The 24,528-nt window shown below is 41.4% G+C and overlaps 2 protein-coding genes across 4 annotated transcripts in view; both read right to left on the minus strand.

Moving 5' to 3' along the window:
- Positions 1–24,528, minus strand: part of Bru3 (CUGBP Elav-like family member bruno 3) — a 714,599-nt gene that overhangs the window by 494,072 nt on the left and 195,999 nt on the right. The window contains exon 3 of one of the 3 annotated variants that reach the window (XM_076775069.1): positions 5,541–5,686. The exons of the other annotated variants lie outside the window; for them this stretch is intronic. The gene's annotated coding sequence lies outside the window, so the exon portion shown is untranslated. The remainder of the gene's footprint in view (positions 1–5,540; positions 5,687–24,528) is intronic. 3 annotated transcript variants of the gene reach the window in all.
- LOC143346171 (major royal jelly protein 9) lies at positions 20,430–22,954 on the minus strand. The gene is made up of 3 exons (XM_076773993.1): positions 22,277–22,954; positions 21,364–21,770; positions 20,430–21,153 (listed from the first exon to the last, which is right to left on the minus strand). The coding sequence occupies exons 1-3, from the start codon at positions 22,625–22,627 to the stop codon at positions 20,670–20,672; spliced, it is 1,242 nt and encodes a 413-aa protein (XP_076630108.1). The 5' UTR covers positions 22,628–22,954; the 3' UTR covers positions 20,430–20,669.

Below are 24,528 nucleotides of genomic sequence, written 5' to 3' on the forward strand. Positions count from 1 at the left end.
TATCAGACGCAATAACAATTCATATCGGTACATTTTCATGTGTTATTCTAATATAAAATCTTCTTGGTTCCACATTCTGTTTGCACAGTGTAACAGTCTATTCAAAAATGAGCTTGAGCACCCAATTTGAATCCACCCAATTTTTTAAACGCGATTAACCATAATAAAAATTGACTTGCAATCGTGTTCGTTTTGGCAAATAACTCGAGGGATGAGAAGACGAAATTGTTTTTTGCATGATATAACGTATCAAAAATATGTTTCTTAAATCGTGGAACCGAATTTACGTTGTCCTTGCTTCTCCAATCCCTTAGATCATAATAGATTCCGAACGCTGGAATATTTCGGTCAGCATATAGCTGTGCATGTATATTTATTCAAGTATCCACGCGACTGTGTGTCTTCGTACGTATATTCTATAGAAATGTTGAGTGTCGTTTCGAATAACCAAGTATAAATCAGTCCGACACGTAGCGTATTCGAATATGTTTGCGAATTCACTATGTCTGCTGCGACTCGATGAAGTAGAGTCCCGTTGAAATTGAATTACGCGCCTCGAATAAACGAAACTTGTGCTCCGTACGGGCGAACTAATTTTATCGAAGTCGGTTACTTTCTAACGCGTGTCCCCAAAAATTAAATTGAGTTTTGTAATTTGACAGAAATTCGATTCGCTACGGGTGAAACAATGAAATGGGCCGCTGCACAATTTCTGATCGTCAAAGCCTCCAGTACTGCGCAAACGGTGCATTTAATAGGATCGAAAGGCTATACAAACGATCGGGGAACAATTGATTAATTAATACTGAATACACGTTTAACCCGTAATATTACGCGATATTAAAGTCCCGGAGAGATAGTGGGCAATTGCGTTGCCCAAGTTGCTCAAATAAATTTTATATGCGCTTTGTTATGTGTTCGAAACTCGTGTCTTTTAACATACTTCTTCAACAGGTTCTCGAGATCTCCGAGCAGTATGAACGGAAATAACATGTAAATGCGATCCGGTTCGCGATACTGCTCTGTTCCCCGTAACACCTACTCGTTCAGATTACCTCGACTCGGTTCGAAGTTAATAACAACCTGTCGCAATGTACTTGTGCCTGGAAAATGTCACTTAAGGCTCCGACAATAATGGAATTCCCTTTTCTTTCCACGAGGGCTGGTTCGTTCAGCAATTCCAGTCTTGGACCGATAATTTGCGGATCGAATTTAAGAGACAGAATCCGTATTGGGTTCGGTTTCAGACGAAAATCGCTGTTTACACCGAATCGACCCGATTCCATTACTCAGGAACCCTGACTCGAAAGGAACTGTATTTTGCCAGCGTGTAATAACCCTCTGGTTGAGTTATCGGTTTTAACGGTGACCATGGCCGAAACGAACGTGAAAAATGGTCGATTCCGATCGGATCAGGAAATTAGGGGTACGTTTTGTCACAGCGAAATACAAGTGGAAGGCACGTATCGTCCCTTTGCATTCGAGGCTTCTCGATATTAAAGCCGAGGCAATGTAGGGGATTGCGACGATTGGTGGCATGCAACGATCTGCTTGGCTCCTGGACTCCCGATAATTATGTGCCAATTAAATTTAACGACTATCCATTATTCCGGTCTGCGAACGCGCGTACAGGCTCCCTCACCGCTACCTTCCTCTTCCTACCGATTCAACACCCCTTATACCACACGTCCCCCCTTCCTGCCCGCCGATCGAATGGGCACATTGGCAACAACTAGCCAGGTCGAAATCCAATTACCTTTTAATATTGTTCGAATGGGGCCCCGAGATCGAATTGCCTTTGCGAAATTCCGGCCAACCTGGCTGAAAAACTACGGGGAACAGGACTCCTGCCAGCACGTAAATGGCACTCGCGGTCCGACCATATTTTCTTTCTTCCCATACGTCTTGCTCCGAGGACGTTCTTGAACGGCACAACGGCTCTCTTTTTCTCGCCGTTTCGCCCTCGCCTCCCCGCGCCCCGCGGATTTAACAGAGTAAAACGTTCGACAGTTCCGTTGGAATTGGAACGCAGATCGAGATAATGGTTTTACACGACTAGACCTAAGTGCACGCGAACGACGCGGAGCGAATTGTACGTAGAACCGCGATTTAAAGAACGTCGCGTCTGGTCTTTATCGAAAAATTGTACGCGACGCGCGCTCGTTCTCTTTCGCGTTATTAATTTTTATTTTATTTCGAACGCACGCGTACGATTACACGATCACCATTATAAAGAAAATATAACAGCTTTATATTACACTTCGTTACTATAACGTTAAAATAATTGCGAGTCGTTGTTTATATTTAGTACATAGAGAATATTAGTTTTTACGGTTTGTGAATCAAATAATTGCCATTTACGACGTTGAAAGATTTCCCTGAGTGTTTTGCTCGTGTATTTGTTTTACCTGTAGAGCCGTAAACGCTTTTTTTTCCTGTCGAATCGCATTAAGAATTCAAGCATTTCGACCACAGATTTTCCCCCGGGCCAATCGCAAACAGCGATCGTCCTCCAAGCTCATTAAATGCGTGGCGACAGCATTTTTCCTGCAAACTTAATTACTGAAAGCAGCTTAAAAAAAAGGATCGCAGTATCGATATTTGTCATGCAAATTGACGGGAATAAATTGTGCTCGTTCACGCTTGTACGTTAGCGTATTGATTTTGCTCAATTCGTTAATGCCGTTTAAGTGAAATCAACAAAAATTTTTGTTGTTTCATAGATTCGAAAGACACGTCTGCCTGGTAGCTTCCGTAAACTGAAACAATATTGATACAGTGAGAACGGTGTATAGATATAAAACGTGCATGCGAGAAGAAAGAAATGATAGTTAGGACTACCTACTAATTAAATTTAAAGGAGACCTCTACGCATAGTGCATCAAAATCGTTGGCATTCTTATCTATTCTCAACATACATTTACAGTACTCAACGAACCATCACTGGGGTCTTTTCTTTGGTTATCGCTAATTTTTTATGTTATAGAGAATAGACTAATTTTGCAAATTAGTTAAATTGATCCTTCCTCGCTTCAAATTTAATATCTTAAATAAATATACAGAAAAGTCGTGAAAGTACTTCGTGGCACCTTTAGTAAAAATCACATGCAAGTTGGTATACTTCAACTTTAAACATTAGGACATCTTGTTACTATTATTTTAAAAATATTACTGTATTTGAGTCAATTTATAAAAATTAAATTGAATACAGAAATGGTCTGTCCGTAGCACGTGTTTTACAAAATATATTGATTTGTGGCAGTAAATTTCACACACTAATTTTTATAATAAATTACTCATATTTTCAAGTATAATTATTTGTAGATTTCACGTTTTTAATCGTTGGTATTTATTCATTAATCGAAATACTGCGTCGTTCGGTACGCGTAACATATTTCAACGTGTCCGACCAATATTGAGTATTACTACTTAAATTTGATACTTCGACGCTTTTCGCAAATAATTTTATTTCAGATTAGTTATCGTTGTTGTATTGGTATTATTTGTGTTAATATCGAGGAGAACCAAAGCTGTACGAAAATATTAAATAAATTCTAATTTGCTAAAATTAAAAGTGTTTCAATTTATTCTTATTTTACAAAAATCTACTTTCACTGTTTCCACATGTGTTAATATTTGTAAACATTGATTGTGGTATAGTATTACCGGGTTATTACTATGTGGACGTTAGTAAAACCGACAGAAAGCAAACAATAACCTACCATCACCAATGTTTACATACCAATGCAAGTAGAAATAACGAATAATGATCAGACACGTTACCCAAATTGCACGGAAATCGGAAGATTCCGGAATCAATTCTCCCGCTAACGAAACCCCGTATGGAAAATTGTTTAATTGTTTTTCTGCACGTCCAATCTATTTTCATATTTAGAATCACTCGTTGTTTAATAAACATTAAAGTAACCCTATTACTTTGCAATTTTACTATACACTATATTGTTTTAAATCTAAATCTCAGGAAAAGTGATTTCTTAATAATTTATTTGGTCTCTAAATAATTGTACTGATCCTAAAATATTCGTAAAATGATAATAATATAGAAACTCATACGACTCTTGAAAATTCATACAAAAAACAAACTTCGTTGTAGCATTTTTACGTTTTTCCCAAGTGAATGATACACATTATTCATTTGTCGTTAAACATTCACGAAAGTGAAAGAGCAATATATCAAGTGAAAGGCAATTTAAAGTATTACTTTCGTTGCTGTTATAAATATTACTCACGCTGTCAATGACGCGTACTATTTTTTCGTTACAAAGAACAATATTATTCAAAAATATTGCGCTTCAGCAATCTTCGTCCGGCGGTAGTCGCTCGATTCTTGTCTCTGTACACGTAAAAACAGCATGCTGTCTGCAAAAGAAACTTTCCAATATAAACCTTACCGTCCTCTTGGTATCTACTAATAGTGTTGCGAATCATTCCGTCGTCGAATAAGACTCGTCCTAGCACGAGACAAGCTTGACATTGTAACTTCTAACATCAAGTTTCGGGATTCGAGTTTGTGGGGGTGGAAAGGGGTTGCAGGTTGTCGTGGTTGCGGGTACAAGGAAGAGTCGATAGGGTGAGCACCAACACAAAGTGACCACTAAACACCTAACAACCAACAATAGCAGCCAACATCGAACATCGATAAACCAACGAAACTAAACCAACCACAAGTCACATTGTAACGGAATTCAGCGAACAGTGAAGACATAATCCAACATATTCACAATATAACGTATATACACACGCACATACATACATATAATATATATATATATATATACATATATACATATATTATACGTAATATACGTATACCGTGTATAGATACAGAATATAGAATGTATACACAATGTTGAATGAATTATAAATACGTACGTGTGTGCGAAGAATGCCACTGCTCCCAGGTGAAATTTACACCACAAATTGTAACATTAAACGAATACAGGAACGCCAATCAGTGAAATTAATGCGCAACTATGCCGTTAAAATGCAAACAAGGGCGCGTTGCGTAACGAAAGGTGATTTGGACAAAAAAAAAAGATTAAAAAAAACAAATATTCCAAAAATTTCTGAATAATTCGATGCGCGGACTTAATTAAAGTGCATGTACCGCATTAAAACCGAAATTTGATGGCGCAGTTTAATTAAGGGGAACGTATACACCCGAACGAAAATTTGCTCCCACTGGTCGGATGTAGACGCGTCAAAATGAAAGTACGCGTAATTATAACCGCGCTGTAAAAATCTCTCGAAAGAATATAAAAATATTGGACCGGCGTCCCGTCGAATTTCATATCGAATTTAATAGTCTAGTTTAACGTTCGCAGTGCACTCTTCGCTCTACGTGCGTTTCGTACAACACTGATGTCTGGGCATCGTCGCTGCGGGCCGTCGTACAAGTTTCTCATTAAAACACTGAGGAGCACTAACTGTGAGACACGATAACGTAAAAGTGATACACGTTAAAACTTAATAAGGATGACATATCTTCACAGACACCGAGTAGGGGTATGGTGACGTACCACATCGAGTACATTGAGAACGTGGTTCGCGCGGACGACTCTAGTAGTGGTGGTTGTTGTTACATTGTGTGTTGTGGTCGTGGCAAGAAGAAGAAGAGATGGAGGAGGTGTGCGGCGCCCCCGGCCAGCCGGTCGCCCGTCACACCCTGAAACAGAATAATATTGTCACTTCCTTGCCGGATATATGCTATCCCTATCGACTATCTTGTCCCATCATTATCTAAACTCATTTCAGAACACGCAGAATCCAACCGAAATCTCAAGGGATGATTACTCGCGCGATAATATCTCTCCCAACGTTAGTCGGTTCAGGCATTCGATCGTTTCTTTTCGTTCTTATCATTTTATTTCACGTAAAGAGAATATTCTATAATCGAATGCTTGAACCCACTAATTCTCAAAGGAAGATTTTCTTTTACACGATTATTATAAAAATTTGTATTCGATACAACCGATTTTAATCGTACGGGTCTTAGCTAGCAATGATCAAATAATACTTAAACCTCAGGATGACTTCCGTCGGGTTCGACTTCCGGTGTCATTTGAGGCCCCCTTTTTCAAACTTAAATTTTATTAGGTTTGAGTAATTCGAATTCGCATCTATGGAAGAAAATAACGTTATTCGTGAACATATTGTTACACACATATGCATTTTTCTTAATCAAAGAGCACAGAATGGTCTCTATACAAACCGATTCGTTCGTAATTATCAAGCGAAGTTGACCAAGCAAAGTCGGAATACCTGTTCAACAGTGAAACGACGTTCTACGATGCCGTTACCGAGCAGTGTACCAATAATTATCGGTACGCCACGGGTGTTCGTTTATTTGCAGGAGCCAAATGATCGGTGCCCATGATCCGCTGCCGATATTTATACGTCTGTTGACGCACACTCGACAAATATTAACAATACGTTAACAAGTACGTTAACAGTGCGTAAATATATTACGCACGGTTAACGGTAACCGTCGCATAGCAAAGTGCGAAATGAAATATTTATATACATCTCATACAAGTATTTGATTCGTGCAAACGTGACGAACGATATTTCGATCGAATTTCTAGATCGTTTGTTTTGGATTCGCCGTTATTAAGACAATAACAGACGCGACGCGCGAGACGGTTAGACCAGTAAACGCCGTCTCGACGGTTACCGGTGTTTACCGTGGGACAAATTTTTTGCTCCCGGTTTCGAATCGAACCGAGCCGAAACGCTTCGATACTGAGCTCAGTTGCCGTATCGCCGCTGACCGGGCCACTCGAAGTAAACTGTGATTTCTATCCCGCTAGTGATATCGGTCCCATACTTTTGTACCTCATCTTTCCTCCTCGTACGCCAGTGGTCCACGGCCCTGACTCCGAAACCATCATCCATCCGCGTGCAAGTGATATCGACTCGGAAATAGTTCCATCGAATCTCGCACATCGTTCAAGAGTCAGAACTTCGCGCTTCGAACGAGCCCAAACGGACCCATGGTCTCGTCGTTAGCGCCACGATTAATAAATAGTCGCCAAAGCGAAAAGCGCGGCGCCGAGTCGCCAAACACGCAACAATATCGTCGTCGCTCTATCACATTCGAGCATTCGATTCCCGAGCTTTCATCAGATCCCTCAAATACAAGTCGATTTCGCCGGTAGCCCCCTCCTCCGATACTTGTGCTGGCCGGTTTGCTCGCAGAAAGTATTGGCGCGAAGTCGCGCTCGACGGAGGGTCAAAGCCGAAAAAAGAGGTAAAGCTTTATATCGAGGGAAAGGGGATTTCGGATTTGCTGGACCATGTCCACCCATTGCATCGTTTACGTCCAATACAAACGAATGGGCGAATGAACGGACTAGGAAGAAAGACAGATAGAGGGTGGGCATGGGGGACGGTGACTATGGAAGGTGGTGCAAAGCAAGAGAGCGATGACAGTGGAAAGAGCTCGGTGTGGGGTTGGTGAGGGGGTGGGAGGAGGAGGGGGGAGGGCCTGAGAAACGGGAGCAGCGACCGGGATTTTAACGTCGAGCACACTCGTTTCGAGTCGATAGGTCCACTTCGGCTGGCTTGGGAAGCAGTCGACATGGTCCAGCAACTTCCTCCCCCACCTCAAACCCCCTAACCTCCCCTTTTCTCCTCTTATATATCCCTCGGTCCGAGACATCATCTTTCCGTATTCGAAAACAGGGCGCTAGCGAGTTTTCATAGACGGTGTTCTCTCGGCTGCTAATAAAACCCTGCCCCCGATATAACCGGACTTCCGTGGAACTATGTTAACCGATACGCGCCGATCAACGAACGGAAGAAGAACAGGCCACTCGGAGGACATCGCAATTAACATAACTATCGAATTCCCATTGGGGCTTCGGCTACCGGTAATTCCCGCTTTCGAGCGGTAATATTTACGCCCGCTGTTTATGCTTGTGCAACGCTATCGGCGGCCACAGGCGAGAGACACAATGGCGGGCGAAATTATAAGACTCGACTCTTTACTTCGGAACTAAAACAATTCATTCTCGAGCTGAAACGTCGAAGGAAATAAATTTTAATGGGGTTCGCGAACTTTAGCTTGGATTCGAAAACAAGTACTGAGAGAAATTTTAATTTATGTGGTTTACAATTATCTAAATTCAAAGTTCTCGTAACAACGAAAATTACAAATTTCGCTTGAATCAAATTACGAAAAATAAAGGATATGTATGCGATCGAACGAAACTAACACAATTTTTATGTTAACGAATGAGTTGTGAGTAATTTCAACGTAAGTTTTCCCAGGTCTGTGTTAATATTATTGTTACGTGTGACGTAGCTTGCGACACATAATGCGAATATCGATATCAATTCATCGAAGTCGTCGTGGCACAGATGGCATGAGTACATGGTTGGTATAATATAATACATAAAACGTGCGATCGAATTCCGTTCACCGAATATCTCTTTTCTCTTAATTGGTTTCAATTACATTTGCAACAGCGACGCGCGTGATCCCGAACGATAGTTATACATGTATTAACAGCACGAAAACATTCGATATCTCGGCCATCGGTGAATAGCCCAAACCATTTCTTTCCTGTAAATATTGAAATTATTTCAATAGTCCCATGAATACGATTATTAAATATACTGTAAGTTCCTCGAGGTCGTATATCTCGCTACGCACTGTTGCAAAGATACGCGAATCGATCTTTCTTATTAAAATTAATGAGATAAGATTAGTCTAATTGGATGTAACGGATTGTGATACGACGCTGATTAACAGTGAAATATAATTAGTAACAACTCGTGAAGATAAAATTTAAGTGTGCAAGTGCGATGTTCTTAACATTAATATGGAATGCACGTTAATAATTTATTTTAACCCACACTATTGGAAAACCTCAATACTTGTTCACTGTCATAGTCGTAAATGGAATTAATTGGAACAGAGAAATTCGAAGAACAATTACGTGAAGCAATTGAGCCCTTCCCCGATTAGTAAATATTGTCCACGATCGATATAACTGAAAGAAACGTATACAGGGTGTTCGGCCACCTCTGGGGAAAAATTTCGATGGGAGATTTTAGAGGCCAAAATAAGACGAAAATCAAGAATACCAATTTTTTGATGGAAGCTTCGTTAAAAAGTTATTAACGTTTAAAATTCCGCCTATAGAACGGCAATCTGCGAACAGCTGCGCACGCTCGATAGTGGCTCTCACTCAGAAAACTGTAAGGCTGTCGTTGAGTCAGTAAGTAGAGTTTTTCGTGCTGAGCGAGAACCACTATCGTGCGTACGCAGCTGTTCGCAGATTGCCGTTCTACAGGCGGAACTTTAAACATTAATATCTTTTTAACGAAGCTTCAGTCAACAAATTGGTATTCTTGATTTTCGTCTCATTTTGGCCCCTAGAATCTCCCATTAAAATTTTTCCCCAGAGGTGGCCGAACACCCTGTATATTGATACTTTAACTGACGATTATCATTAGCTGAACGATTCACCAGAGCTCCATCAGGAAATCAACACTGGCAACAGGGTGAAAAAAAAAAATGGAAAACTCATTGCAAATGACGTTACAAGCGAATCGATCGAATACTTGAATACGAGACTTGAATACTTTTGGGCGAAACAAATCGTTGAAATTCCAATGGAGAGTAAAATGCGTTTACCATCGGAAGGTTAAAATGGAAATGGATCGTCCCGATGGATAAAGCACTTTTTATTTTGCCGCATAGGCAGACGCAGTGAAATTTTATTTAACAGTACCCGCGTGTTGAACGGGTCCTTTTTAAAACAATGGTCTTGCTGTAATTGAGGAACATCCTCTCGCTGCGAAATGTTTCAGGTATTATTAAAATCATTATTCCCGCCTCTCAGCATTTGCGCGGAAATAAATAGGGTGTGTGTCGACGGGGGGGAGGGGGGTAGGAGCCATATTACTTTCGGGAGACGCGGAAAATGGACTCGTGTATACACCCAGCGGCATCGAGAATGTATGGAAATGAATAAGCGGAAATATTACGTTTAAAGAGAGAGAAAACTCGGATTCGAGGAGGCAAAGAGACCACGATAAACGCGCAAGAGAACAAACGTTGTAACGTTGCAAGCTTTGCGTGCAGGTTGAGCGAGTGTACTCGATAAATTGCTAAATCATCATTTTATTTACTGTACATCGATATGCATTGATCTTCGAATGGCACTGTGGGGTATTTCATACACAAATGTATACGAATCTGTTTAAATTATTTAATGGTGGAGATTTTTAATAAACTTAACGTGGGATAAGAAATGGATTGATTTAAGTACTGTCTGTGGATGGAGTAAACATTTTGCACTCGCAAAAATTGAGTCCTATTTACGTTGATTGGGTCATTCCTTTTAGGAGCATCGACGCACATGTCGCTGAGAAGTGCACGAGAGACGGAAATAGGGTTGTAAAATGGCAGGAACTTGCACTCATTTAGGATCACCAAGACCATAAACCTAGATGGTCAAGCATTTGAATGAATGACCCAGTATCTGCGAGGGACGACGTTCGAGGATAGTCGAGGGATGCGTTAATACGTAAACATTTGCAATTTATAAATTATTTCGCTCAAGCTTCACTTGGTACGAATGGTAAACACGGGTGATCGCTATTTTTAGGAGCGAACGAAGATCAATGTTTGTCGTGTCTATATTCTAGAATTTCTCTAAATTCTACAAATTATAAAACATCAAATTACCGAAATAGGGAAATTTTGTTATCGTTGTGGAATAATAACGATCAATTACCAATTAAAAATCTATTTGCCCGTAAATCTCATTAATGCGTACACTTAATTACCAGCGAACGCATTACTCGCCCCGTCCGCATTATTAAACAGCCTGGATATTTACTTTCGTAGCGTACAAATTTGTTCGCAACATTATTTAAGTTTCTCTCGACTGTCGTGTATAATACACGAATTAAATACGATGAGGAAAACACGCGTTTAATGCGTTTCGACGATCGTTGATTAAACCTATCGTGGACTCTTTTAAAACTTGCATCGCAGTTTTCCCGCAACTTTCGTTCGCTTAAACTTGTACGCGTTCGCCATAGAAACGCGGCCAACAAATCCATCAAACCGAGCCGGTCGATCAATTGCCAATGACACGCCGCTATTAAACATATTCAATGAAGTAGCGATTGACAAGGGACGTATTCTGTCATCGACAGGAATTGTGGGACGCGTCGCGTTTCAGCGGCAGGGAGACGCGGGAAAATTAATCATGCCACAGCGTTTCCACGATTGATGGTCGCCGCCTGACTTAAAAACCAACGAATATTCGAGGACCGCGGTCTGATTTCTATTTTATTGTATCGTCGGTCGCTCGAAATAAATAATACGGAATACATCGTCCCTAACGCGCCGTGCTATTCGCTCGTCCTCGTCGCGAATAGAGCCCCGGGGAATTACGCCACGAAGATCTGCGAGATGGGTTGAGTTGACGTGGTAATACTAGTTATCATCGCACTGATTGCACCCATACCTCCCGCCGTCGCCACCGCCGCTACATCCATCGACTATCTTCCACTGGAACCTGCACCTGACCCGATGAATTTCCATCCGAGCTATTCATTACGACTATCCTGCAGCGATCGTTCCTTTCGCGATATATCGATGTACGAAAATTGGCAGACGGCACGGTAGCTCGCGAACCCGTTGCAGCTAGTACGCTCCCTATCGCGGATTTCCTTCCAGCTCTCTTTATTCCCTGTCGAACTTTCCCTCAATGCGTGAAAAGGAACGGCTCACGCTGGCACGATGAATTATTTAAAAGTATATTCGAAACCTGTGCAAACAAGATACCACCGATCCATTCATACGCGCTGATTGCACATTCAGTGTCGCGGAATACGAATGTTTAAATCATGAACTGTGTTTTCACTTTTACGTCAATGACAAGTGATAATTGAAAGTACTTTCTGTACGTGATCAGCAAGGTCTTAGTTGCTTCTGAAATGCATTTATGTACGTAGTGTGAGTCCGCGAGAAATTGGCTGGTGAAAGGAACGCGGGTCTGATTGGTTCCCCACTCTAGGTTAGAGCACGACGAAAGTGAGGATGGGCCGAGCAAGTACCACTTGCCAACTTTTGATGTATGCACAGTAGGTACTCGTAAACGTGGTCCCTTTCGAAAGACTCGAGTGAAATCGTCCAGTTATTTTATTATTTGAATGTTCTATAAGCTAAATTAAATTCTTTGGTTCAGAATGAATTTAAAACGTAGATGCAAGAGCATGTTGAAAGCGTAACTTGTATTGGGATGGAAGTGAAAACAAGGCATCCATGGCGTTCATATCTCATAAATGAAGCAGTTTTAAGCGACGTCATTATTCGAGCTAGGAATTAGAGTAATAACTTGGATCGTTAGCACGTTAACAGTCAATTCCAATTTCCACTATTTGTATTGTCCATCGTACCCGAAATTAATCTCGAATACCAGGTAGTCTCGGTACCTAAAATTCTTGTATTGTTTTATAACAATATGGTACGATTAAACTAACCGTAGTGTTCTTCTATGGCGCAATGATATAGATCGGGAACACTGTTGTTGCGTTAATGTTGTACTGAAGTTTCATTTTATCACGTTCTACGTAGAGGAAATTTCAGACTCTAGAATTAATTTCAGTGGAGGCGAAGTTCGTATTACTTGAAAGAAGTTAACAGTGTTAACACTCCATAACGTCTTGTAACTTTGAAGTTACATGCCCATATATAGAGAGTTTCCAAACATTAATGGTTCCCAACATTCGACAAACGCTGTAATTCGTTATCTAAACTTTAAAATGAAAAAATATTGGAACTTCGAGAACGATTTATAATTATATTCTTAAAGTTCTTAAGTTGAATATAATGAAATTCACAACCTTTGTAAAACCCACCAAAATCTCCACCTGCACAGCAACCGGTACAAGTTTTGACTGCAGTCTTCCACGAGCGAAACAGTAGACATTTATGAAGCTATAACAAAACTTTTACCCTTGCCCGATGCTGCAAACCTGCGAATTCAATCTCGTAAAAGAAAGTCTGAGAAAAGTCAAATTCTAACTTTTTCGCCTCATAAAAGTGTAATAAAACGCAAAGAAAATTTTAAAAAAGGATCAAGATGAGAAGGAAAATGTGGACAAAATTTAAAAATTACAAACCGAACAAAAGAGAAGCAGAGTTTTCCAGGCAGCCAGTCTTCTGTTTCAAATATTAAAAGCAGCGGAAACACAGAAATAGAATGTTACCATAATATCGTGGAAAAATATCTAAAGCAGCGGAAAACGTAAAACATGGGAGACTTGTAAATTGTAATAGATGTTATCTAGACTACAATTCTTATTAGTATGTGTAGTTCTATTAATGCAGTTCTGATGCATATTTTCCTGGGAAAAAATCTATTTAGACAGAAAAAGTACAAGATTGCAAAACTATACTAGCACTAATACGTTACATTTTTAAACCAGAATAACTTGTAGAAATGGCCAAGCTTGTCGCATTTCAAACAACATACGCTTAATAAGTAAGCAGAAGCTGTGTCGCTATTTCATGGGACAGATAACGGAATAGGAAATTATATGACTATCATTTATTTTATTATTCTGCGCAAAGTTATACAACCCAACGAACATTATACCGTATAATACAGTATAAACCATACCTAAGTTTACGATCGACGTTGCAAGTGCAGCTGAACGTCGATTATCAGAAACAATAGAGATGCAAACACTTTTGATAAAACAACACGAGAATCTAAGTTCTATGTATACAAATATAGTAACTGGTGTTTAATAGTCCGCGTCCTATAAGTAAGAAAAATGAATCGTATCATAACTTTCTAAATTATGTGTATTGACCGACACTGGTCTTGTCGCATTTCCAGATCAACAACGTGTTTCAGACGAAACCAGTTATATTTACAAGTTTCTACAGCTTTTTCATCACATTCTATCACATAGTATTAGTACTATTACTGTTGCTCGTTAAAAATCAAACTTCACGACCCTGAGTCCTCTGATCGAAATCGACATCTACGTAGATCAGAGAAACCTATTCGTGCGAAATTTACATAGTTTCGTGATGTTTAGTTGAAACTTCCACAAATTTGCAAAATCCCTGCACTTAAAACGGTGTCTCGACCGACGTTCGCGTTTATTTCGCGAATAAATACCTCGTGTAGATCGATACGGTTATTTATTTACGCTGGAGACGCGGAGGCGAAATTTATAGGTCGCGCCTTGAAGCGCGGTAATGCCTAGGTAAAGCCCGTTTGATGTCCCGGGTAAACAAAAGTGAAAACAACAGCAGATATCAGCGGATTGCGTAACGATGCCGTATAAATAACTGACGTTCCGGTGTGTGGGCGTGTGGTGCGTCGAGCGCCAGAGTACGATTACCAAAGCGCGCGGTATCATCGATGGTCGGTGCGCTTGTATTCGAAAGCGTCGCGGAAAAAAGACGGAAAGGAAACCGGGCCAGCAAAAAAGTTGCGGCACCGGGCGTTATTTGCGCTCGTAAACATGACTCGGCGCGCTCGCACGTCCGTAGCGCGCTCGCGGCAAAGGTAACGAATGGGAGAAGTCGAAACGGCCACACCTTCCTCCGAAATGCGCTCTGAAACCTCGCTGGTGCTCACTGTCAGCTCCTGTCCCTCTTCCTCTCGCCCACCACCGACGGGCGCAACGTTCCATGCTTATGTAGCTACGTACGTACGTGTTTACGCTGTGAACGCGCCTCGCCAAGCGGAACTAACGATAACGAACGGTTACGAATGTAAGGGACCGGTTCGCAAAGCAAACGACATTTCAACCGAGCGTTCCGCGCTACTCGTGCAAGAAAAGAGAAAAGGAGACGGAACGACGCGCGGCCACGCAGAAGCAGATGGATAGAATCTTCGATAGACAGCGCGAAATGATGGGGTTAGGTTAAAGGATTCGAATATCACTGATCTTCGTTAGAAATTGTTTTACGAATTATATTTTGCGTGAAATCTATAAATTGAATCTAGTTTGGTAAAGTAGGTACTGTGCACGGCAAGAAAGAAGTCACTTGCCCCGCCCATTCCGTGTTGACCAATCAGGCTCGCGTTCCATCCAGGCGACGGCTGGTTAGCCGTGCACAGTACGCGAAGTGCATGGACGTGATCGAATATCGATAAAAGAATGTTTGTGATCTTTATAGTTTAGTATTAGAGGGATCCTGAGCCACGCGACCGAAAGTTATATTTCTTTACTGCCTTTTGTATTAATTATATAACTGGACACGCGAGTTCTCTGCATTCTGTAATAATCCTTTGCAGCATATTTTCTGACCTACACGAATTTGTGATCGAGGCAAATTCCGAATAAATTTGTTTTCACGAGGAACGAGTCCAACGATGATCGAATTGCTCTAATAAAGGAAAAATTATTATCATTAATTTAAAAAGTATTAAAGTATCCTAACGTCTCCATTAATTTTACAAATATTTGCATATATTCTGAATCGGGAAACTGCACAACCGCAATTACACAATTGTCTTTAGATTTACTTAATTTACTGGACATAAATCTCGTCAATCTTAATGACCAGATACGTTTCCCGTCCAATTATTATTAAATAACCAATTTAATATAACTGTGACATATTGTTACGTAACGAAGTTACGTCAAAGTTTCTCTGCGGCCAATCTGGATACGGTTCACTTCCTGCTCTCTTACCTTTAGAAGGTATTTCTAATTGTAAGTGAACGTAAAAGCTACGGAGCGCGCTAGGAAGGAATCATGCAGTAATAGTGCTCTTAGCTACGTTTCATATTACCGTTAAACAAGTTACTTCAAATTTCAGAGAAGCATCTTTAAATCTTGTTTTAATAACTAAACTGTTCACGTGAGCGTAATAATCAAGATCCTCCAGTATCCCAAACGCACGCAACATCTCTGAAACTTTTCCCTGATTTTGTAATATGTTGCATACTGTTATCAGCAATTCCATAAAATATTCGCAACTATAGTATAATTCGATACTGAATCTTACCGTCACAGTTTTTCGCACATATATTGTACGCGTTTTCATCATACTTGAACAAAAGAGATTATTCTCATTAAGACAATACACTAAACCTTATCTTATATTATATTACACAAGGATTATATATTTATTTATGAAAAAAGATTAGTGTTGTCTTTATTCCTTCTCTATGATATTTCGAACCCACAAAAATGTCATAATATAACTATGTGCTATTTTGCTAACCAACTTCTCGCCGATGCACATTCTTTGCATTGGATGTGACTTGCCTTCTGAAATACTTTTGGCCTCACATTGGATTTTTGATAATGAATTTTTTTCTTGAAACTGCGTAGGATTTCGCGGGTATGTGTATCCAGCAAAAATGATAGTAATTGACCCCCGCAAAGGAAAATAATTTTTTCAGGACGATTTGAAATTTTTTTTTTCGCCAAAAATTTAGGCAGCTACCCCCTGTTGAATTTTTTCCTCGAATGTGTAGTCGACCCCCGCAAATAAAAATAATTTTTTTAGTACGATTTGAATTTTTTTTTGCGCCTATCCCTGTCGATCTTTCTTAGACATTTGTTTTTGTTGTAAGGTCTACCTGTATACCTCGTCTGTGTTACTAGTATCAAAACACAGGAATGTTTTAGAGATATCCTGTCGGTGGAGACTGACACAATAATGGACTATAACTCGAGCTAGATCTTTCAATGGGCGCTTCAACATATCTTCTATATTACATATTAATAGTACAAATAAACAGAAAAAATTTAGATACGCTGTGATAATATTACACAGACTGTTCGTTGCAACATCCACAGTCATCTTTAAACGTCTGCGTGAACTAATGGTAAAGCCGGTAACTAGGGTGTAGCAGTTAGTTTATGGAGACCTTCCACTGGCCTGTTTCGGAGTGGTCAGTAGTACCTGGCCGGCCATTATCGCCCACTTGGATCGCAACTAGCGACAGCAACAACGGCAATACGGCAACAGCAGTGCGGCCGATGTTCGCGTTCCCGTAGCCGTTAGCGCCGACGTTCTGGCTGGCAGACGGTGGTCGGTGGTCCAGGTTCCGAGCAGCGGGTGCAGCTGCATTGAGCCGAGGCAAGATAGTAAATTACACGTTGACTAGAGCTGACAACTGCAATGCATGCCACACACCGGCGTACACGGGCCTCTGCACGAGATGCCGTGTGTTTATGCGGCCGGTGAGTCCGGCACTGTCAGCCCGTCTAGGCTACTCGGTGAATTATAGATGAGCTGCTTTAATAAAGACAGGAGAGATGCCCGAAATTCTCCCGACGTTCCATCGCGGCAGGAACTCCGCGTTCCTTCGAACGGATACCACCGCCGCGAGCTCGTTCTTTGGAAGTTAGCGTGAGAGCGGCGCGGCGTTTAGGTTCGCAAACACAGCAATCCGTTCGCTCAGAAACGCGCGTGGAAGGGCAAAAGTCGGTGAAAAACAAGTAATTTACCGGACGAGGGAGCGGAGAAAAGCCGTGACTGTGAAATACACAGTTAATTTCGCGATTAAACTTTAAAATTTCATTCCCGGCGAACGATACGTTTAACGCCGCCGCTTTGTCGCGCGTTCGTTTTATCCCTTAATTGGAAAACATTCTTTCGCGGGAGAACGCCGCCTGGCTTCGGTGAATTCGTTGAATGCGCGTAATTGAATTTTTATATAACGACGCGTGGCCGCGACTTTCTTGGTGCAACGCTACGATAAAACCTTAAGACGAAGGTAACTTGCAAATGTGTAATTATAACGTCACGGTCGAATATATAAAATAAATAATGTTGTTTCAGCCTTTCGAAACTTCGTCTTATATGGAATCTCGAACCGATTTTAATAAATCGTATTCGAGTAACAATACGTGTAATAATGATATCATGTCTGTTTAAAAATTGAACTTATCGAGAATGAATATGAATTCTGGGGGGAATGAAGTTTCGCGGAGCAACGTGGCGATAAATTAGGTCGACTCGTGTTAGCAAGTTTACCGGGAAGGATGCAAGTTTCCCGGCGTTGCAAAGAGTCCGGAGCCTGCATCTTTTCTTTCTCGTTTGGCCTTGTATCATTTTACGGACACTCGTTTCAGGCAATGACTGTAATTCGCGTACGCGCGAGTATCAGTGCCAAACAGTGGTAGTTATGTATATTAGGGGCCGTAAAACTGATGCAAATTTATTTCGAAATTCCGCCGGTGTTCTCGTAAAGTTGTTTTAAAAGTACCCTCGTAAAACGATTTGAAACCTTTTCTTCGCGCGCCGTGGACGCGTAGTCTACGGTAGAGACTTCACAGCTGACGCCTATCACCTCTTAAGTAATTCCACGTCGTGCCCTTAAGGTAACGAGTTCGATCGTGAAAACGTGCTCACGGACGGATCGTTTGCGGTCAACGGCATATATGGTCCTTCCGCTCTGATCGCAATATTTTATAATACCTCGATACGACGATGGTATATATTGATCGACGCTATAACTCAGTCAGCTCCACTTTACGAAATCGCGTAAAAAGAATATCGAACCCCTCTGTCGCCTTTTTACGGCTGCTGTTACCGTTGCCTTTTTACACCCTTTCTTATTAACGTCTTCATGATTATGTTCGTATGCCACACATAAAGCTTTCGTATATCGCGTGTAGATGATTTAAAGTGTCTTTAAATTGTTGTCTGTTCGATTTCGATTTGAGACGCAACTTTAATCTATTCGAAAATATAGCCTGAAACGTTAGATTGAGAATTACAACTTCTCTTACGAGACCATCTGGTAGCTCTGTAGATTCAGCTATTTATTGTATACTTGGAGAATCAATTGCTCTTTTAGCAAGATTAGCAAATTCAAGACGAAACATCAATTAACTTTGGTATATCTTTTAGTTTGAAGATTCGAATCCGTAATGATTTTGTGGCAATGCATCTCGCGCTCGACGACAGAGGGCAACGCTCAATCTATACGTTTCTCGCAAGCACTCGACCGACCTTCTCGACTGACCATTAAACGTAAAATACCTAATAGCTTTTCCGACTCAGACCATATTACGACCAAGAGATACACTTGTTTTCAAAATATAAAATAAATTTCACGCGATGGGAGTGAAAATAATTGCCTGAAAGATAAAAAATAAATTACAATAGAAGTAACCACGAACGAAAGAGAATCTTGGTAAAGTTCTGGGGTCTTTCTTGGAACAGCGCGGGTTAGGTTGGTTATCAACGGTAAACCGACCAACGCAGGAGGTTTTCTGCTGCCATACGTGCCGGAATAGGCTGACGCGGGGATGAGTGGGAGGGGCAGGAGGCACCGAGGGGGAACGAAAATTTAAGGGCAGCCGTATATTATCGCGACGAAGGGGTTGTCTGAGGTTAACTGCCAGAGCTTCGCAAAGGGTGTGGGATCGGGGTAGTGTTGAGGGGAGCTAGAGAGGCGAAGCTGTGCCATGAATATGCCGCCATTAGTCACACGCCGAACTGCGCCGTAGAAAGAGAAGTAGGTGACACGAATTTCCCAGCATTGCGCACTCTATTGGTATCCCGAGAGTGCCGCGGCCGTAACACGAACAATTCCTCGTGAATGCGCATTTATCTCAACCAACCCACACCCCCCACGCCCATCTCCGGCACCCCTGGTTCGACCTTGCGGCACCCAAAAGGCTGATAAAACTTCCTGAAATCGTCGTCGTGGACGGAGGTAGAGGAAGGGCGTCGATTTCGTTGTCCAGGAAACTTGCGACGACGTCTCTCGCGCGACACCTCTCTGTCTCCGTTGTTCACGCGTCGAATATCCACCACCCACGTCGAAACATTCCGGCTCTTACTGACGCCCCTGTCACGGCCAGACCTCGTCGTTACATCTCAAAAGGCAGCAATGAAACGGTTAACTAAATTGCTACACGCCGGCTGTCGCTCACAGAAACTCTCCCCCTCCCACTTTTGCGGCTTATTCTCTCGGGGATATTCGAACGGTCCTCCGCTTTTGGTTTCTGGTACGGTCTTTGACAGAAAATCTCCCCCCAAGAAAAAAAAAACAAAGTAATCGGAGTCGTTAACGCGGTCATTCGTTCTGTCTGTCGAAAGCGGTCTGGCTTTGGTTACAGGGGCTGAGTCAAACTATGCTCGAAGGGAGTCTTCTGGGTTAAGCACGGCGAAAAAATCGATTTCTTTTTGGCAAGTTTTTAAAATTTAGAAGCTTGGAAATATATCTATGAAACCATTTTTTATTTTTTAATTGAGATTCGGGTTGTAATTGTATTCTTGTCAATCGAAAACGCAAAAAAATCCTCGCGAGTAGATCGAACACGTGTTGAGTGAAACTGCTTTCGTAAGTAAAAGAAACGATATTTGTAAATAATTGTTACGATGTAAATAATTGTTAAGTTTTAATTGTATAAAAAAAGTTCAGAAAAGTTTTATTAAAGCCACGTACACAATTGGAAATAAATTATTTTCGTTCTCTGTCTTCGGTTACTTTTTAAGGCACTTGGTTTCGAACAACGTCAGTATACATTGTACAAGGAATTGTTATTATTCGAAATATAACTTACTCGCCGAAGGGCACCGACAAATATATTTTTATCCCTGATGCGATCTTGCGTTTCGCATGAAGATGCGTGCGGAGGAACTTTCGTGGAAAATTCGATTAGGTTAATACGATTTACCCAATTTATACCGTGTGCCAGGAGCTGGTATCGGGGCTCGTGTGTTTGATGCCGGAAGGTTCGCAATTTGTACCCCTAATAATATCGTCAACCTTCCCTCTGATTAGGCGGAAGTTTGTCTCGTTAGGTTTTAGGGTCATATTTATCGTCTTTTGTAGTCTGTTTGTATTGAACCACAATTCTTCCTCGCCCTGATTGTTCACGATTACTTTGATACCGCTCACGTACTGCAGCGTTAATTCGTCCTGAGCAATTATTACGACGTTCTTCGGTGTAAATGGTTTCTCAATGTTCCAACAAGCGACGGCTGTTAATTGGACTAACTGGAAAAATATCACGCCTCTCCGAGAAGTTGCTTGGACACCTGCCTGGCTCGCTCGCCTGTGATTCGATTGGTACACGATTGGCTCCTTGTATTTACTTAGCGCCAACGATTTCGTGTCCGTAAACTTTTGGTAATAGCTAGCCAAAGAGTTGAAGTAAAGATACCTGAAAATTACGTGTCCGGTTACTAAGTTATTCTTTGCTGAACAAAAGTTTCTTCCGGACGACACAAATGCATTCGATCGCGTCAGAAATATTTGGAAACATTACGATCGTTCCGTGATTGATATCGTCAACTTTGAACAGGTTTTACTTCGTTATAAATAATAATAATATAGTCGAGACGTTGCTTGAGTGACCGTGCAACAAATGTACCTTTCGTTGAAAAATCCGCGCGGTGACAATGACATTCCGAGAGTGCCGTCGGTTAAATCGAACGTTTCTCCAGCGATCGTGATGAACATGGCATCGTCGTCCGGGCCAAAAGCATTTCCGCGTGTATTGTTTACACGCCACGACTGATCGTGACCTAAGTCATAAATCAGTAGCCCATTTTGATCCACGTCCGCCACGTACAGATAAGTATCGAGACACGTTTTTCCGACATCGACGATCGGTGTAACTAATGCTGCCTTCCCATACAACACTTGATCATCCGGTACTACGTATTTATGGATCATCTGATCGGTCGCTAGATCGAAGATCAATATTTTCGTAGGACAAACAGCGTTCGAGCTGATACGGCCAGTATCCACGACCCACAAACGGTTACACTCGTCTATCTGGACAGTCGATTTTGTTCGTACGCTTAGCGAGGGCAAAAAGTACTCGTGCAACGATTAATTCAAAACAACAGTTTATAAAATAAAGTTCGTCTTAAAAAGATCTGAAAATTGCTCCGATAAGAGAACAGAATGAAACCTTGTAGAGCACTTCCACAAATGCCCAAATAATTTATTTAATTGGATTATATAAACTTTCGTTTGAAACACGTCGTTGCACGAGTATTCCCATTGTTCTTAGCACGTTGACTGTCGAGCAGAATTTTTATTTAATTTTTATTTAAGAAGTTTCCGAATTTTTTAAACAACTTTTCAAATGTCTTTGAACAACTGTGTGTGTTTGTAAAATTGATGCTGAAACGATCGAGAAGCCAACGTGCCAAGTATTCACGCAATGGATTCGATAAACTATTTCATCGCACAGTTTCCTGCAAACTTGAAAATTCGTTAAGAGCTCGTGCCACTGAAATTTTCCCAATAATTGCACTGATCGTCGCGATATTTACCGCCAATCTATAAACAGATATTAAGCTGTTGCAATTGAACGGCGTGAACCAGGTCCAATCAGGATAGGGAACTAGCAAAGGACCGCCATAGCCTGCAGCGGTTGTCACCAGCGACAAAGTGATCGGTACACCATCCAGCCATTGCGGACTCGTCACGAATATACGCCCGTATCTGTCAATGTCGACGTCCTGCGTGAAGGAATTGCCCAACGTGAAGTTTTTCCCGGTCAAAGGAATATTCGGCCAGGCCCAGTCCAAGTACTTCCATTGAAAAGCGACTTCGAGTCCCCCTCCCGCGCTCGCACATTCCAGGGACCCGAACACGAGGACGAAACTTAGGAACAGCACCATGTAAACGATTAGAAACTCGAAAACGACGCGACATAAACGATTTCGAATGAATTTACAACGAAACCGGTGGAACTCGCGTACTCGTGGGAACGTGGCTTCGGTCGAGTTCGCGATTCAAAGTGCACTGCTTCACGGAGCGGCGCAGAAACGTTCTTGACAGTAGAATTACTACCACCCGGACTGGCCACTTTCCCTGCTGATACGACTCGAAAGTGCGGTTCACCTTGAACTGGATATTAACGGAACGGCCCGATGTGTTTCACGATCCAGCCGGTCATCAGGAAACGCGCGTGGATCGTGGAATCTGGCGCGAGAACTAGGAACTTGTTATCCGGAATAATAGACGAACGCAAGGACGTTATCTTGTGCATCATACATGATACGAAATGAATAAATTATATACTGGAATTATGTAACTCCGGAACAGTGCGTGCAATCGCGTCTCGTGCAACTATGTATCCCTTTCGATATTTCCAAACACCGATTAGGATTTACATATGGAGCTGCTTACGTAACGAAATACGTATTTGAGGGAATATCCTTGGAGTAGTTAGTGATAAAAATTAATTTTTTACGATCGAAGATGCTTCTTGATCTCATGGCCAATCTAATTCACATGGAATTTATTTATTCACGTAACGTGTTCAATCAGTATTAATTACGCCTCCATTAATGTAGGAACGAGTCCACTTCCCACGCGTCTTCCCAGACTTAACGTTTCTTCCTTGAATATCGTGGAAATCTAGCATTTATTATAGTGAGAAAAATTCTAATATGCCCCTGGTATAACAATTGTCAGAAGTGTGAGCAGTGGGCGCGTCGAAACGTCAATAACGAATGCTCACGGAATGTGGTCATGAACGCATTAGCCACTGCGTGATCAGAAACTGGATCAGCTATTTGGAAACGGTACACGCCCACCTGAAACAGAGCCCGGGAACTATTTTCGTGCAAATTCTCAAATACAACGAAAGTTATTACGTTTGTCTTCGATTACGGAATCCTTCTCGCGCAAATTAAAACTTTGCGGTTTAAAACCCGAGGGTTACGGAACGATGCTTAGTCAATTACGTTTTCCATGTCTTCGCATTCGTGTTTTAAGTTCCAGCCTTTTAATCGCCGCTTTAATTGCGGGTCGGTTATATCGGATGAAAATGCACAATTGTTCCGAAGGCACACGGAATCAAGTTGTACGCAAGTTGAAATGTATCGTGCAGTCGCGGTTTCGCGTCTGTACGATCCTAATTATTCCTGACTTTTGGAAGAATAATACAAGGTATTAAAAATTAGAGACTTCGAGGGTAATAAATAAAGTATTGTCTCGAAGATCATTTACAAACAGAAGTTATTTTACAAATTATTCGATGCTGGTCGGCAGAGAGACCTCGATGGTTAATGCAAATTGACAAGTAAACACCTTGGTCCGTTAACGTTTGGCGCGCAATTGCGTATAATCAAATAATTACCACAATTATTAGAAGATAGTCGATCGACCGTTGGGCAATATATGTATCAATACGATGAATGGGCTGCAAATTCGGCATGCATAATTACAACAATCGTGAATAGAAAGTTTAATAATAATCGAATCGATTGCTTGGGAAATCAAAAATGGCCGGCACGTTTCCCAGATTTCACGCCTTCGAAATTTAGTCGACACTGAAACAACCGAGGAAGGAAATTAACATAAATTTGAGTTTTTCCGTTTTATTTGCAAAGAAGCTACGATCGGTATATCGAATCGAAATGTGTCATCGAGCATTCCGGGAGAATGACGCCGACTTGGATGACGTCACGTGTTACGGTTAATAAAAAAAATACCTGCGTCGAAACTGTTTTCCAACCGTTACGGTCGGATCACGCAATACTCTCATAATCTTCACACTTTTCATTGCGAGCAG

This window comes from Colletes latitarsis, chromosome 10 (assembly GCF_051014445.1).
Source record: "Colletes latitarsis isolate SP2378_abdomen chromosome 10, iyColLati1, whole genome shotgun sequence".
In the NCBI taxonomy this organism is placed as follows: domain Eukaryota; kingdom Metazoa; phylum Arthropoda; class Insecta; order Hymenoptera; family Colletidae; genus Colletes; species Colletes latitarsis.